Below are 18,701 nucleotides of genomic sequence, written 5' to 3' on the forward strand. Positions count from 1 at the left end.
ATCAATGTAATAATTTCAATGGGGCCTGCATAAAATAGTTTTTATCAAAACTATGCCACTCAGTAACTGTAGGCTAGATGTCTGCTCTGGATGGTTCCGACCTGTAAGGTGTGGTGCCTCCATATTCCTCAGCATCTCTATCCTTTGCTGAGCTTAAACTCAGCAAAAACCAATCCAGACAAGATGTTTTGGAACAATTATCAATGTTTCTATCCATCTCCATTATAGAATAGCTAGCACCAAAAGTGTTCTCCCTCTAACATGACCACACAGAGATGGGCTTTTACTAGCTATTAAACAGGCACAAATATTCTACTAAAAGTAGAATATTTGTGTTAAGAATAAGCCTGTTTAATTCCTAATAATTCCTGCTACAGGATATTAATGTAAAATTACATAAAACCAATATCACATCATCAACATTTAAGTGTAGGAGTTATCTTGACAACCTTTTTATGAGTGAGTAGAGAATGGAGCCGAAGGTCGACAGACACAGTGTACGGTGTAATTCAAATGCTGCACCAGTCTCTTGTTATGAAGAAAGAGCTGAGCAAAAAAGATAAGGTCTCAATTTTCCCATCAATCTATGTTCCTACCCTCGCCTATGGTGGTCATGGTATCTGGTTCATGACTGAAAGAATGAGATTACAGATACAAGCAACTAAAGTAAGTTTCCTCTGCATTGTGCCTGGGTATTCCCTCAGAGACAGGGTAGGGAGCTCTGTAATCTGGGAGGGCCTCAGAGTAGAACCGCTTGTCCTCCACATTGAGAAGAGTCAACTGAGATGGTCCAGTCATCTACTTCGGATGCCCTGTGGACGCTTCTATTTAGTGGGAGGTGTGCAGGCATGTTTCACCAGCAGGATGCCCAGGGGACAGCCCAGTACCCGCAGGAGGCACTATGTGTCCCTGCCGGCACAGGTACACTTTAGACCTCCCCCTAGAGGAGCTGAAAAAGGTGTCTAGGGGCATGGAACTCTGGGAATCGCTGCTAAGACTGCTGCCCTGCGACACAGCCCCAGATAAGCCAAAGAAGACGAGTATGATCTAGTCAAAGGTTATTATGCTTTTTAATGAGAGGAAATAGTTGGATCAATACCGACTGAGTGATTAGCATGACTATATCATTTAGTCAAATTGAAGATAAACAGTATCCTGGTCTTACCAATATGGTGGTAATAATGTAGGTTTTGTTTAGCAGACCAGCATTCAACAGTTCTTCCGTCAACGGCCTGTAGACAGCTGTGTTTACGTAGCCCCTTTTCTCATTCCAGTGGCCAATCTAGAGAAAAATGGACACCCGGATCATTAAACTGGGAAACAGAAGCAACTATGCTGTATTTAAGAATGTTGAGTAAGAAAAAAAAAAGATTTATATACTGTATATTTTGTAATAGAAACATGGATATGTAATACAGGTACCTATAATCCCTTGTTCTTGCCAGGTCTTAAAAAAAGACCAAAGTAAACTTATGGCTGATTCAACCACCGAGGTGTATATGTCAGGGCCCTGTCCTATTAAACGGCACTAGCCAGATTTCCTAAGGTTAATTTGGCTAATACAGGTTTGACATAAAAACTTGGAATAGTACTGTGAAGTTTTTAATCAAGACAACCCAGGGAAAGGAATTCTAGATATGTTCAAGTGAAAAAGTAGCCTGGCCGGCCAGATATGTTTTACAGGGTCATAAGTCAGTCTGATAAGGCTCAAGACTCTCCAGTCTTTAAACAGACTGGACAAATCACATTGGTAGAACAGTCCAAAATGCAGCAACGGTTTTCTATACAAATAACGGTCAAAATTGCAGCTGCATCAGAGTGATTCTTTAATGATGCCCTTTATAATGTCACAAAGGAGCAGTAAAGATCTTTAAAATATCAACAACTGGCTGCTGCAAGAGCTTTTCTTTTAAAAATAAGACATTATTGTGTCACATATGTAGTTATCTGATAAACTGCATCCGCTGATGCTCTTAGTCCCGTCTTAGAATTTGGGCTCTCCCCGATTCTTTCCAGACTTAAATGCTTTGTACACAAGTCCCTGTAGCAGGGCAGAAAAGCGAAATAGTCTATCTGTAACAGGAAGAACAATCACAATAAAGAGTCTGAATTAAATATGGTCCTCTTCAAACCAAAGACTATTGGATCAGTGCTCATGTGCAGTGGGCTAAATCACCTACTGAAAAGAGCATAAGTCTCATTGAGAGTTAAATGAATCATTTGAATATATACACAAAGGAATCATACAATGATTACAATAAAGCTAAGCCATGTAATAAAGACTTAACAAAGGCAATATCATGAACTTTGTAAACAATCCTACTTCAATAAAAAGAAATGTGGTACACCCATCAAGAAAATATCATATTTGTATTGCTATTTTTCAAAGATAAAAAAAACCCCACTCAACATTTTTATCTTAAATTGTACTGCAGTTGTTTATCTGCAGTACACATAATTTAATGAGAGGCTCACCTCACGTCTTACCTTCCCATCTTAATTTCCTGCCTGACCCAATAGTGTTCTTGTAATAAATCATCTTTATGTTGTAATTTTTTTTTAAATTAGCCTAAGCCAAACAACACCATTGCTTAAAAAGAAATCAAACCCCCAAATAGATTTAAAAAGTGGGTCTATGGTCATTGTCAGCTATAAGATCATTTTTCATTACATTCGTTTACTTTTATCATTACTTTAAGACTCTGTTTCCAGTTTGAAATAACCCTACTTAAACTTTAGTGTTTCTTTGAAAACTTAAAATTAGCGTTTCATATTCATTTCATATTTTATTAAATATCAAGTGACCCTTGGCAACCCTGTATCACTGTGGGTATGTATTCTGTTTTCAGATAAAGTGTGAAAGTACTGTAACTTCAAACAAAAACTGCTATCCAGTTGTTGTGGCTTACAATTCATCTCCTTAAAACTGTGATATGTTGTATGATCTAATAAAATGCAAATCAAGGATAATTGTTTTTTGTAACAATGAGTACTTAGGGTTTGAATTTAAAAGACTGAAGCAGAAAGTTATTAGTCTGCTGGTTTCCACTGAGCCCTTGCTGATTTAACTGATTATCATAGGTTTAATAAGGGTAAAGGCTAATTACTGAATTGGCTGATATTGCAGAAGCCCGTTAACTCTCTGGCCCCAACATTGGTTAGAAACTGGATAATAAAACAAAACAAAATAAAGCAGCACCTTTCGTGGCCCCTTGTGGCTGAGCTCCATCACAGTCAGGGTGTAGTTGGTACGATGTCCTCGCTCATTAAACTGGACATGCCCCGTCAGTCCTTCTAGACGAACCTTCAAAGAAAGTACATTATTTCCAGCCTTTTGAAACAAAAAGTTATTCTTATTTTTAAAAACGTTTTCTATTTATTTCAGTCAGCAGGCATAGGAATTTTGTTTTTTTCATTGTCTATTTTTTTCAAAATTAAGTAGAATATTCAGTAGTCTACAAAGTAGCAGAATATTAATATCCCCCTCATTTCGAAGTGATCCTCGCCTATATTGCATACCCAAATGGAAAAACAAATAGCTTAGGAACTGTAAGCCCAAATTACATGTGTGATACATTATTTGAAAGCTAACACCTTCTAGTTTCTGAATATTTAAATAGAATGGCCCAAGTTGGATCAGTTCAAACTTGACTCGAAGTTGTTTTTTTATTCTTGAAAACAATAGGGTTTGAAAAGCAGTAATAAAGACATGCTTGAGAATAGGCATATCTCATTCTATTACATTTGCTCTACATCATGTCAACCCAAAATGCTGAAAATGTAAGACCTGCATTTGTCTGGCACTGTTGTAGGTCTGAGAGATCTACAATTATGGGGCTTTGAACTTTTGATGTCACCAGCGTAATACTAAATCACTAAATCACTCCAAATGTGCCAAATTGTGCCAAATGCTTTTAATCAACTATTTGGCCCATATAATAACACTGAAGCATTTAGGTGACCACAAAACATTCATCAAGCAAGTAATTTCCACTTATTTTTTTTTTTTAATCGGTGTATATAACAAAATGTAACATTTCTAAACCTACAATAACATAAAAATCTATAAAAAAAAATAGTGAAACTGCTGATTTTCAAGCTAAAATAAACTCCAGTGCCTTTTCTGAGGTGTATTTTTTATTTTTATTTTTTCAGCCTTAGGCATTGTAATAAAACAAAATCAGTGTCAAAACTTGTTTTTATTCAGCTTCGAGCTGCAAGCATTGATCCACTCTTAGCTGTGTGCTTCACTCTTACGCAAGCCGGTAACACGGCTTTGCTTTATGCAACCCAGCCATGAATAGCCTTGTTTAAAACCTTATTTCATTGGCTACAAAGCCAAACAGTCCATGTGGTCTTAACCAATAACAGCAGGACTCTTTGAGGCGTAATATTGCTCTACTCGTTGCGTCATTGGCTGACAGGCAAGGAGCACTTGGGAGACTTTTGCGACTGTCCCTGACTCAAATCGACCCATACAAAGATGCAGACACTTTAGTCTTGCAGATAAGAAGACAATGTAAAGAGATAAACATCGTGGGAAAACAACTGAGGAAATAAGTATTAGGAAGTAAATATTAGCAAAATACTAAGCATTATCTTTTCTGATGTCAACAACTGGATGTTATGTGGCGATTTTCTCATCATGGAATCTTTTGTAGACTTGTCTTACATGTCTATAGTTGTAAACATTTACCGGTGTAATTTTCATGCGTTCTGAGTTATTGGTAGTAAACACTTTAATATGGTTCCCCCGCTACCCGGTGGGTTTGGAGAAATTAAAGAATTCCTATGAGATTATATTTGTCTCATTCAGTCTAGGTGTGTGAGACCAGAGACAGAAAATAACTTTGGTAACCTTGGTAAATAGTTTGCTGTGTTTGAGACATATAAACAATCACATTTGACTATGGCATAATACCTATAGTTTCAAATTTTTATTTATTTCTAAGGAATAAATAAAAAATTGAAACTATAGGCATTATTCCATAGTCGAAAAAGTACTAGGACGTATAATAAGACCACAGTGGTTTCCCGGATTATTGGTGTAATCTCTCATCTCAGTTTGAACCCTGTCCTTTTTAGTTAATTTACTTTTTACCTGTTTATTCCTGTAACAAGAATCTGCTGCATCAGCAGCTTTCGTGCATACCTGCTGCAGAGCTCTCTGGATGTCAATGCCTTGTCCCCATGGAGCTGGGGGGTTGGCTAAACACTCCCCTGCATTACCACGGCGAGAAATGTCAATGCGCTGCTGTCGCAGGTTCTGGAAAGCCTTCACCATAACATTGACGCCATCATAGGTCAGAGCTCCTGTGTACTGAGCAAAAAACATTTGAGGAATAAATTCTTCAAAATTTTTCTTCTATTTTCAACTGATGACAATTATCTATAAAAAAGTTAAGTAGTAAAAAGATATAACTCTATGCATCTAATATCCTTTTAAGACATACTTTTACAAAACGAGCCACAGAGAAGGTTTTAGTTTATTGTTAAGTTTTTGTCACTTTTTGGTTTCAGCCGTGAATATGGAACAGCCAATGGATAGATGGATGGTTGGTTGGCTGGTTTTGGGAGAGCCAGTAAAAAGTATTTTCTTTTCTGACAATGGGAGCATCAGACTCAACTATTTTTTTTTTTTACATAAATGAAAACATAAGTGGACATAGACTGGACTTTGGCAATATTCAGAAATCTTATCAAAGCATCCTTAAGTATCTGGATAGTTAGTTTAGCATTAGGAGCAATAGACTGACTTTTTTAATTGATTAACATAACTTTAGCAAAAAATATGTTATTTTTTCTTCTTCACACAGCCTAAGCACATACCAATGATATGCAACTTAGAAACGTTTTGTTTTAAAAAGAGATAGAACTGAATAATATCTGGAAGTGATTTAAAACATTTTCTAAAACATCACAGAAATGCCAAAGAGAAAGCAGTTTAACAGAAAAAGCAAGTGGATAAAGACAAAATGTATGGTTTTATAAAAGATATATAAAGACTGTGGAGAGAGCTTAGCTCAATTTGAGGCTATTTAAAACTACCCTCTTTGGTAAGTTNTATATATATATATATATATATATATATATATATATATATATATATATAGAGAGAGAGAGAGAGAGAGAGAGAGAGAGAGAGAGAGAGAGAGAGAGCCACTGCAATGCCTGTCACTTTTGAATCACTTTTCAACAAAGGAAAACAACGGAAGGCTGAAGCCCAACCCTTATAATGAATAGGCTTCACTCAGGTTTTTTAACCATGATGTTTCATGAATGTCCAAACATGGTTTAAAAATGCAAATAGATAATGAATAAATAAATAAAACCCCTTTCTGTGATAACTTCTGTTTTGTGTTTTTTTTTTTATTTTTTATTATCAAACTATTGGAATTCAATGTGAAAGCAGGGCCTTTTCTGTTATAGTTAACCCTATAAAGAGACAGACCTTATGAGGACCAAATGCTGAATCTAATGTGGAGGAACCCCATTTAAAACTTAAGAGTTAGTCATAAATTGTGTTACTTAAGGAATGGAAGACAACAGGAAGTTTTAATATTATATTCATATCTAACATTTTATTATATTTCTTGTTGTGTTTGTTCACCTTGAGCCTTTTCCGTGTTAGTTTAAGGTCTTTGCTGTCAAAACCCATCCAGTCCTGGTTGATTTTCTCTACAGCTGGGTGTGTCCGGTTTACCAGCTGGAAACCTGTTGCATTTGGTGCCAGCTTCTGAAACTCAGTGACATTCAGATCAAGGAAGCCCTGAACAAAACACACAAATAAAAGGAATAAAGAACATCCCAGATCTACAATTTTCATTTAATTAAATTTGCATTCAAATGTTGTAACATAGGCTGCAACCACTTAATGAACATAAATGTATCATGTCAGAATAACAAAAACAAATACATTCTTCCTTTAAAAGCTTTTGTAAAAAAAAAGTCAAGTCTAATCCCATATCTACCGGTAAGTATAAAAGTATATAATTTCCACCCATTTTCTTTTAGGTATTGCATGTAATATTAGCTCTAATCTCTGTTTGCTACATTTATAGTAAAATTAATTAATATATTTATAACAGATTGGCTGATTTGGTTTATTTGACATGCAGGAATTGAAATATTGATTTTAAATATTGGTTTTGAATCTTCACCTTTAAGAGCAGGAGATTGATATTTCTTCACTTTTTGACAAGCAACAAGAAAAAAATACTGGATACCTAGAGTATTTTATTGATCTTAAAGCTAAAATGCACAAAAACAAATAAATAAATAAATAAATAAATAAATAAAAATCAACCTGGAGAAACTCACAAAGAGAAAAGATGCAATTAGAAAAGTTTTATTTCATTCAATTTATTCATGCAGGTAACACAGATGAATGGGTAAATTTTTCTATCTAAAGAAAACCAGCTAATTGCATGGACTCATTTACTCTCTCAATTCCCTCACACATAGTATACATCTAATGCAGGGGAGAGGAGAACTCCTTTTTAACAGGAAGAATCCTCCAACAGAACCAGGCTCAGTGTGAGCAGCCTTCCGCCGAAGCCAACTGTGGTTTAAGGTTAGAAGCAGATATATAAATACTGACATAAGTGAAATAAGTTATTTGGCGCTCTGGCCCCGGCAGAAGACTTTGATGCTGTGTATCAATATTTGCTTGAATAAATAACCTAGGAAACTGATTAGAGTAATCTTCCCCCGGGGCCCAGACACTGGTGGTGGAATGAGCCAGAGGGCGAGTGGGACCGAGAAATAGCCTAAGAGTGAGGGAGAAGATGGGGCAGAGGTGGGTGAAAGTTCACTTTTGTGCAGAAGAGAATAGCCATGCCAGGAGTTTTCAAGAAGGGGATCTTGAAAGTTGATTGGCTCCAGAGAAGGTGTGGTCCTGGGACAAGTGGCCTCACAGGTGGTTCAGGTGAAGCTGATTGGTCTTCCAGATTGAATTTTTTTGCTTCAGCTACATTAAACGTTATTAAAAGTGTCCCTTTAAATTGAACTGAAACCAGTTTTACTCTTACTGGGTTAGCTCATCAATTACTTTAAAATAAACATGTCCTTACCAGGTTTGCCAGGATGAAATGGTAGTTCTTTAAATTTCTCTTCTGAGCTGCAATCTGAAAAAATAGAATAACATCATTAATCATCTGGTAACTCCTTTTTCCTGATGATTTTAAGAAAAAGAAAAAGCATCTGTCCCACATTAATCACACTCCTCTGTGCCTTTACATGTCTGACTTTTTCAAGTTGGAAGCTCTTTAAGAGACTAATTGTTCTTCATCACCATCAAAAAGAGATGGAATGAAAGCAAGAGGGTATCCTCAGATTTTTGAATCAACTGACAGATGAAGGGGATGAAAAGAAAGTAGCTGCAATGACAGGATGAGCAGAGATGGATAAATGGGTGATAAAGAGGAGGAAGAGCAGGAGGCAATGGGAAGTAAAGGAGGAGGAGAAAGAAGCAGGTGTTAGCCATTTCTTTCCTCAGAGCTCCAACTTTTAATGAGCATCAGTCAGTTAACGTTCACAAGCACAGCTGCTTGATTTTAAAGAAGAAAGCTTTTGAAACTGCCTTCCCTTTTCTCCTCCATCTTCCATTACCTTCTCTGCCTGTGCTGTGATTTATGCTATGACATATTAAGCTCCAAATGTAAAATATATTTTAATATTTTCCCAATAATCATAACAAAATGTTTATTCTGAACATGGGGAAAATATTAGCATTAAAATTGGGGTCTTTAAGCGTTAAGTTTCTTTCAAGACAAATCATACATTTTTTGCTCTGTTTAAAGAGATAGAAATTGTTTGAGCTTTAAGAAAAGTAACTCTTAAACTGGGGTAAGCATTGGCATGGGTGTTGCGATCATGAAACTTGGGTCATCTGCCTGAGAGGAGGTGCAGAGGCAGCCATTTTTCCCCTCATTGTTTTTGGGTAAAAATGCTTTGTTTTTAATAAAAATCGATATTATGAACTGAAAGATCAACATTACATTGGGCAGCTGAAAATCCTGATATACCGTTAAAGTGATTTTTTTCCCCCAAACTCTGCTCTTAAATGTGACAGTGTTTGGGGTATCCAAAAAGGTTAACAAAATCCAAACAACTTGACTTCAGTAGTTAAAGACCATTCACTCTTCATCCAGATTGTCCACTATTTGGAGTTATTAAGGAAGAGGTTCTAAACTTTAAGCTGGTTCGGAAAAGCTATTTTGCAAATTTGAAGTCATATGCAGATTCCCCTACACAGTCATGTATTGTTACTGCCAATGTTGACCAGGGATACATGATATGTTTGGGTCGCCTTCTATAAGATGTGAATTAGTTTGAAACTGAGCAGGCATCATGCTGAAGACTGATTATGTTTGTGAAAGTCAAAAACTTAGCTGGCTTCCCAATCCCTTTCAGAGTTAATTCTTTTTGTATTTGTATGCTGATCCCAGTATTCTACATTTAGGTAAAACCAAAGTAGTTGTGTAACAAAACCAGTTTTTGTCAATGATGAGGATGATGAAATCATTTCAACAAGCTACACATGGATCTTTGGTGACTAAAACATGACTACACTGTAGCTACAGGTTTGAGTTTTACTCAACGAGACGAGACTAGATAAAAATTAACGGGTCGTCGGTCAGACATTTAAAATGCAAGAAATGCAAAATGCTTTAGCAGAAATGCGACTTTACAGAGCTCTGAATCAGCGCTTCAACTCCACACTGATGGTACTCTCTCAGCAGTATGGCTCTTCCATCGCTACTTAATAAACTATGTGGCTGATCATCCTCTGCCAAGCGTAAAAAATCCCATTACTATTAATATCTTATTTGTTCCAGCTCACAAGAGGTGATAATAAACATTCTTTAATTTCTACCAAAATTATATCCAAATAACATATTCCATTGCATTCTGTTTATTTTTGGGAAATGAGCAAGATGAAAAGGTACATAGATAATTGAATATTTCTCTCTCATTGTTCTTGTTTCTATCTATTTAAATATGATGCAAATGTTTCCTTGTATTGTCATTTGAACATTTTCTATGTTTCCTTTGAATATTTCAACATTTTATTCATTCAATTTAGGTCTGGATTGCCAGACCTAAATTTAGTCAACTACCGGGTAAAACTATAATATCTCGTAATGGTTAAAATTTGACTAAAACTAATAACAGAAGTCTAAGACTAAATCTAAGATGGCTGTCAAAAACAACACTGAACAAAACAAACACTTGTAATAAACTTTTATTGATTTTGTAACAAATGTATGCATGATCAGACTGTGTAATGTTTAACCAATATGATAAGACGAGGCAGATTTAGTTTTAGAGTTAAGACGATTTGCTAATTTGTTTTAATACCTTGCAGTTTATGATTTATGAGGTTTAGGGGGCGGCAACAACAACAACAAGAAGATTGATCATCAAAATGACGTTTTCATTTTGAATTTGCTACAAAAGAATATTTATTGTGTTATTCATTGTAAATTTTATCTTCTTTTCAAACCTTTTTGCTGTAAAACAAAATACCATGGCCATTCTTTACCTAAAGGTTAAAAATATATATATTTTTTAATCTATGTTTATTTCAAGGATTTATAAGAAAACTGAAATAATGAATCAAGTTGAGTATGATTTCCCCCTGGACTGACCAGCCATATGTAACTCTCTGCGTACAATTTAGCACTGAATCTGGTCCTCAACTATCCTAGGTGGCAGATGGTCAGACATTTGCTTTAATAGTCTAAATCTTTCAGTGGATGTTGTAGAAGGATTCCCTTTTTTACTCTTCTGTCTCATTTATAACTCATTTTTTAAATCTTGCATTTTTTAAACTTACTAATCAGTAGAACTAATTTTGCATGTGCACAGACAGTGAACTTACCTATTAGACTTACATCCTGTCACCTCAAATCATCACCAGACAGCCAAAGTCAGTGGACCACCTGAGACTTGCCTGACAACTAAACAAAATTAACTAAAGTTGGGTAGAACTGCACCTGATCATTTAAATAGCACAAAACTAAACCACTGAACTGAGCAGAATCATTTAAAGCATCACACCAACACCTGGGACTCTGTTCAACTTCATTCTGGGAGAGTAACACAGGACTTGCGAGTGGTTTTGGGTCAAAATTCATGCTGAGAAGGTTTTACTGTCCCAAACCCATATAGTAAATATTTTTCTTTTATATCCTACCATCACTTTTTTTTTATCTGCCTTTAAGATTCATAGAATAAAATATTCTATATAATGCTGCAGAGAAATATAAATATATATTTCCCTCTCTTTCTGCTTCTGCTGATCCCAGCTATTGTTGAACATGATATAAAGCACATCTGTTACAACATCTGCAGCTGTGGAGCACTAATGTTAAGCATCTCTGATCACTGAACAGATAGTGAACCCAACTACTGGAACATGCATCACCTTCCTAAATATCTGTGTGCATTGGGATGTTGGACGAAGATAATAAGATATAAATTTCACAAAACCAGAGTACAACTGCTTCTACAAACATATCTGGATGTGAATGAGCACACTCTGCAGGAAAGGGCCAAAAGGGTTACATCCATTGACTTCTATTTGTAATGGGGAGTTTTTAGGGTTTCCTTTTATATATACTATGTTTGTGCAAGGACTTCAACATAGATATATTTGCTCTCACTGAAAATTTAAATATAATAAAATATATAAATATATTATATGAAAAAGTATGACAGAGTTTATTTAGAGTAAATGTCAATGAAATTATTCTTATTTTAAAGTCTTGATCAGATAGACAGTCTGGCCATATAAACTGTCTTTATTGTAGCTGGTTTTTGCAACAAGCCTTTTGAACGTAGCACCAATATAAAAATTTAGGTCTAAACTATTTGTGTCTGGAATGTGTGGGGTCTTCAGAGACTTAAGCTGCCCTTTTCCTGACCTTATACCTGCACAATTCCTGAATAGAGTGAAGATCAACCCTGAAGATCCTCTCTATGGACCTCTTTGGGACATTGTTTTTATGTAGCGTCGACCTGTCCTGTTTTGTGGATTAGGTAAACCACCCAGTGGTGGATGTGCACAAAGCAGACAGAATAGTGCAGAAAATGACAAGCAGCTCTTGTGCCAGGTCTCTAACGTACTGTCTCTGCTGAGCCCTTTATCACACAGTGTTGACAACAATTTTAATCACTGCTAGAACTTTCAATAATTGCCTGCTTTTATGTTTCATTTATTCTTGTTAATATGTATAGTAGGCTACTATAGAAAAGTCGTTGTTTTTAAAAGGGCTTTATAAATACATTTGTAACATACATACATAAGTAACTTTTCCCAGGGTATATTTCCAGGATCCAGTTGACCGGCTAGATCAACCATAGAAAATTTGGCATATTTTAAAGCATGTGTTTGTAGGTAGCCTATGAGCCTCCGCAGTCCAGCTTTTAGATTAGATCAGAGATCAGAGATATCCTCAGTTAATTTTTGCGTAACTATCTACTGTGCTAGATCATCTTGTCGTAAACATCTACTCCAATCTCTTGATCTAACAGGAAAAACTGTTTCTTTCCCAGTCAGACTTATTTACTGTGCTGTGAGACAGTTTCAAAGAGCAGTATCCCTTGTTTGGCCAGTACTGTCAAACTGACACCGACGCCAATGGGCTTTTAACAGCTGCTTAAAAAAAACAACAGCTGTTTAAGAAAGAAAAACAGGAACACAAAGAGACTCCAATAGAGCTGCTTTGAGGCTAAATTACAGACTAAGTGGTTACTGTAAATAGTGACATTGGAGCAGACAGCTTAGCCTTGTTTTTCAGGGTAGTTGTGGTTTAACAATTTTCAGCAAACCCCTCACATTTAATACTTGAATTCTACCTTTTTTTTCTAGCCATCTGGCTTTCCCAGTCTGGGCTGCTGAATATTAACGCCTCCTCTAATTCTGGTTATGATTTAGGGTCATCAGATCACTGCTGCATTGATCTGCTTGCATTTATCTTGCATGAATCTTTTTTGAGATTCACTAACTAATAACTATTAACTACTTCTAAATAACATAAACTATTCACCCATCCATTGTTCCTACCTTCTTATCCTTCCCTGTCTACAGCAGTCATTATGTAAGAGACAGGTTTCACCCTCTTACATGTTGGCAGCCCAACACTACGTCACACAACTATGAACTAAATCATTGAAATCTAAGCCAATTTAGAGAGACCATTTAAATAGCCATATTTTGTTTTTACTTTGGGAGGGAGTAAAAGTACCTGGAGAGACCCCACACATGCACTAACGCCAGCATGCTACACAAATTTAGGACAGCATGCAAAACCCCATCTAGAAAGAGCCCAGGCCCAGATTCTGACCCTGGTTCTTCTTGATGTAATGCAACAACGTGAATAACTGAACCACCATCAGGATACAGTATATACAGTACTGGAGTTGAGGGGGGATGCCATCCCCCTTCTAAAAAAAAATCTTTAAAAATTATGCTTCTTCTTAAATGACCATCCCCTGTGACATTTTCTTACTCAAGTGTAAAATTTCGACTATATATTAAGAATAATGGCAATGATATTCCCCTTTTAACATTTGGTGGGGTGCAGGCTTACTAGTAGCCTGAGCAAAATAAATAAAATCAAAGAAGTGGCCTACTATGACTATGAAGCTGATCCCAGTGGGAAATGTGTCCTCTGCATTTGTCCCTAACTATTTAGGAGCAGTGATAGCCATGCCAGTCCAGGGACTGACTGCAGTTCTACTGAAAGGTGCCTTGGTCATGGTCAAGGTCAATGACCGGGATACCTGACATGTAACAACCATACCATGCATATTGCTCTAGGTTAATAGACTATGCTTCAAATTGTGTGAAATAACTGATTTTTAGAATTTGTTTTATATGTATTAGAATATTTATTTTCTAATGTACATAATAGTTTGACAGTTACCAAGCCTTGATAATACTTTGTAATGGTGGTAATTGGAAAGTAAAGCCCTTTCAATTTTATCTTAATGGAGCACCATGTAATTTGGAGTGGTGATAAAAATAGGCATAATTGTTAACAATGATTACCCTCATATACCTCACAGCTATGGCTGGAAAACGCATGTTACATAATGCTAGATATATATGGATATAGATATATAGATATGTACAGTGTTGGGAAAGTTCTCTTTCTACGTGAACTAGTTCAAAGTTCAGTTCACACATTTTAAAATGAACTAGTTCAGTTCATAGTTCACAATTCCAAAAAACGAACTAGTTCATAGTTCTTTTTTTTCTTTTTCTTTTTTCATATATTGCTCAATTACACCATAGCCTACTGTAGAACCACAGACAGCAATTATTTTATCAGTTGTAACTCTGAAACTGTGCGTCAGATTTCATCTTCATATCCAGTTTTGAATCCTTATCCAACCAGGGTTTACATTAGCATTGAGGGGACAGCATTTCCCCATTGTTGCTTTAATGCTTTGTTGCTGTCCATTCACTTCACACTAGTAGCAGCTGCAGCTTTCACCCCTACAGTATATTCTCAAAAACATCAGGAAAAATGTGCTGCTTGAATGGTCTTTTTTATGAGTAATTATTAAAAGAAAAATAGGAAAGTAGTCTTTAAGGTGCAAATGTTTTTTTTTTTATTTTAATAATTTTTTCCATTTGAAATTCCATTTCAATACATACTAAAAAGGAATCCTGGAAAATTATACCAGGCAGGTTTAACAAACAAGTTACATGGATAGTAAAACCCTCAAGAACAGGGGTCTTCTTTTCCAGACCAAGGACCCCCAAACTGATGGCGAGATGGAGCGGGGACCCCCTATTTATATATATTGTATGAAATTGTGTCCTATAGTCACTCTATTACAGATGGAGTAATGTAAAGAAATTAATTTCTCCCTGGGATTATTAAAGTTTTTCTGATTCTGATTCCTGGTTGATGGGACAGGTGTTGTGAAGGAAACGGTGCCCAGCTTGAAAGAGCTCCTGTGTGTCGCTGAATGTGAGCATTGATGACTGAAAGACATCTTCTGCCTCCATTTATCTGTTTACTACAGTGCGTTGATTTCATGTTAATGAGTATTTAAAGACATTTCAATTAGTGGGGGAAAGAAATGCAGGGGGGGAATATAAAAATATCAACTAACCATGCAGACGCTCATGCAGTACCTCTGTAGACCCCCTAGGGGTCGCGGATCCCCTGTTGAAGACCTCCGCTCAAGAAGATTTTACTAACACAAACTGAGGGACCAGGCTGAGGTAGGAATTTAAGGTTACTGAAGTGCGGATTTTTTTACTGAAAGCCGGCGGGCAAACTTGTTGCCATCATCCTCACCGACCACCTGGTCATAAAGCTGTTTTAAGTCGCCTCCATGCTGTTGCTTCCACGCTGCATTTTGTTTTGATGACGCACGCGGCTGTAGGCTACGACGCTGGTAGCTGGTGTTGCCAGATTGGGTGTTTTTCCCGCTACATATTAAGGCCTGTTTACGGTGTGATTTAGCCGGGGTTTCGCCTGGAGGGCTTTATAGAAATCTGGCAACCTGTTAAACGGAGTTGAACTGAGAGAGCGTGCCGTTCACAGACGCCAGAATGAACGAGTTCACAATAACGTTCACCAGGCAATAATGCAGTATGTTCAGTTCACGTTCGCCCAAAATATGAACGAGTTCATGAACTTTCGTTCAATGAACGCGTTCAGGCACAACACTGGATATGTATATATCTATATATCTATCAGATATATAGCTAATGTTAGATATAAATGGATATAGTTATATAGATTTAGATGAAAAACAGTGGTGTTATTAACACCACAGTTGTTAAGGTGATTACTGCATGCCATGAACTAACTGAATTTACAGGGAATATTTTGTAATATTTCAGACACAGGTGCATTAAAATCTGTTCCCCAAGGTTGTTGCTAAGTCAATGTGTTAACACATAAACTGAAAAGTAGGAAACTGCTATAGTAGAAGTGGTCATACTGATAAGCTAATAAAGTTTATTATTAACTTGTAGCACCGAGTTGCTATTTTCCAATCAAACACCTTAGAGTCAGCAAGGGAATGCTTGAAAAATGGCAATATAAACTTTGGTGTATTTTATACTGGAGGTTAACGTTAAACAAATTCTGAACATGGCACAGATCACATCCAACTACATTTTGTCCCTTATTAAAAAAAAACTCTAAAAAGGGGATGTATTTTCTCTGTTGGTGTTACAGCTGCGAGTCAACATTATATGCTTGGGTGTTTAAGTGACACAAATACATTTATGTGCAGGGGGAAGCTCAACACAAAATCTGCCCAAAATGCTTTTTCTAAACCATTCCAAAATAGAAAACATGCTGGTAGATTAACTTCATCTATAATTTATTCTTTATGAGATGATGACATATTTGCTGTCTGCCAGCTCTTTGCACTTCGCTTTTTTCTCTAGAAGTTGTTCTGTTCTCCTCTCCTTTATATAATTCCTGAATACAAGGATGTGAAGACAATCTGGAGCTGAATCATAATTATTGACCAAGTACATTAGGTGGCAAAGATCAAAGGACAAATAAGTCAAATATGACAATTAGCCTCAAGCCACAAGAACAATAAATGGTTTAACCTCTATAAAGAAAAAGTTTTATATACATGGAAAGTAGGGCGGTTGATTCAATCCTGTTTGCTTTACTAATTTGTTTTATGTAGCTTTTAATAATTGGAAAGTTTTTGTGAATATGTCATTATCTTACCAGGTTTAGTATGTAGTTCAAGCGCTCCAGTTCACAGTTAATAATGATCTGAAAGTCCTTCTTGTAGTCAATGTCTGCCAGCATCTTGATGAAGGTCCCCTCTGTCATTGTGTCCAAGTTAACCGAGGTGACCTGCCAACTGCGCTCTGCTGCAGTGTCAAGTATCCTTTGTAGTACCATTAGACCTGAAAATGATAAAACATCTTTTAAATGATTTAATCGCCACATATACAAGTGTTCAAAGTACTGGTATACACTGACTATAATTCTGGCTGAAGCTTAATATCTTCAGTACCTATGTACCCTATGTATGATGTCCTTACTATGGTCCTGTGTCTCAGAAAATGAATTTTAAAATAGTGATTTAAAAAAAAAAATCTTTGGTATCACTTGGAATGAAACACATTAAATTAGTCACTGTATTAACATTTATATCCACAATAAGAACAGAATAAGATAAAAGAATCAATGAATAAGAATTATAGAGGAGCAGTATTGAGATCTTAGATTTTCTCTTCTGAATGTTAAAGTTGTCTTTTTAACTGTGCAGTACTGTGTTTATTAACCACATTGGTATTGAAAGGTTATAAATATACAAACATAAATGCTCTACTGAAATCTTATTGCATATCTCGTTCAAGATATCAACAGTTATGTTTAAGTATCACTGGGTTGAATGAAAGTGGGGCAATTTTCCAACTGTTGGACCTGTGGTTGAACCGGTCTCAACTAGGGCTGCAACTATCAATTACTTTGCAAATTGATTAATCTGTCGATTATTTTTTTGATTATTCGATTATTAATCAAATAGCCAAAGGTTCCTTAATTAAAGAAGACTTTTTACGAAATTAAAATAAAATATTTCCACTTGAGGGATCCAGGATAGAGCATATTTACAGGCAAAAACATTTTTTAAATCATAAATGCAAAATGTTTGTATATATATAATTTTTATTTAACACTTTTGATAAGATTACTGCTCTAAGTTATTTCCTCTGTCAGCTGAAGGCATGTTTTACAGTCTCCATACTCCAGTAAACGATTAATCAAATACTAAATTAGTTGGCGATTATTTCAATAATCGATTAATCCGTTTAATTGTTTCAGCCCTAGTCTCAACCCAAAACTGCAAAGACTGCAAGTGAGTACATACTTTTTTCCTTCTTCAAAATACTTTGATCTGATGGATAAATCACCAGACTTTTTTTTTTTTTTTTTTAAATCAAAGATTTTATTAACCATCAACTTTAGTCTGTATAAGTTTGGCATTTTTGTTGCGTTCAATTTAAGTTGACAAACTCATCCTGCTTCATATTCCCACCTACATTCCAGGACAGGTCTTTTTTCCTTAAAGACAGCAAACATATCACTGAAAGATTTAATGCAATAGTCTGAGTAGGCTCATGAAGCCAAAAGCTGAGCGATTTCTCCCCCTTTTTTTGAAAGCAGTCTAACTTCTGATATTTACAGTTTGCCTTAGGCTTGAGCTGACCCTGAATTAAATTTTAGAAAGCAGCTTCTACACATCGAGAGACAGCAGACCCGCAAGGGTCTCATTTTCATTCAGCAACTCAGGCCTTACTGAGAAATATAAATGAATAGTGACAAACTGTCTTAGACGAAATCTATCAGATATGTATTTTTCAGCCCAATTTTTTTAGCTTTTATGTTGCCTCCACGTCTGAGCCAAGATCAATTATTAGAGAAAAAAAAAGCCACTTCTTCAAATTCAGAAAATCAGTGTATTAGGCTTCTCAGATTAAACTATCACACAGCTGTTTAACCTAAAAATATTTGCCAACAAACCTAGTAAAATAAAAAATAAAAAACTTTTGAACATTATTGAGACTGTTTTTTGCAAAACTAAGAGATGCAAGTCAATAGTTATATCAACTCAACATCAAATTGCCACCAAGGAGAGAAGCATATATAAATATATATATATATATATATATATATATATAATATTGTTTG

General features: G+C 35.9%; 1 protein-coding gene across 1 annotated transcript in view; it reads right to left on the reverse strand.

Moving 5' to 3' along the window:
* Window positions 1–18,701, reverse strand: part of LOC107090284 (glutamate receptor 1-like) — a 112,105-nt gene that overhangs the window by 45,551 nt on the left and 47,853 nt on the right. Inside the window, exons 4-9 of the mRNA XM_015383587.1 lie at window positions 16,728–16,912; window positions 8,073–8,126; window positions 6,611–6,769; window positions 5,153–5,320; window positions 3,200–3,304; window positions 1,166–1,282 (exon numbers count right to left, since the gene is read on the reverse strand). Coding sequence (XP_015239073.1) covers window positions 1,166–1,282; window positions 3,200–3,304; window positions 5,153–5,320; window positions 6,611–6,769; window positions 8,073–8,126; window positions 16,728–16,912 — 788 coding nt within the window. The remainder of the gene's footprint in view (window positions 1–1,165; window positions 1,283–3,199; window positions 3,305–5,152; window positions 5,321–6,610; window positions 6,770–8,072; window positions 8,127–16,727; window positions 16,913–18,701) is intronic.

Source organism: Cyprinodon variegatus, unplaced genomic scaffold (genome assembly GCF_000732505.1).
Source record: "Cyprinodon variegatus isolate N-32 unplaced genomic scaffold, C_variegatus-1.0 Scaffold288, whole genome shotgun sequence".
In the NCBI taxonomy this organism is placed as follows: domain Eukaryota; kingdom Metazoa; phylum Chordata; class Actinopteri; order Cyprinodontiformes; family Cyprinodontidae; genus Cyprinodon; species Cyprinodon variegatus.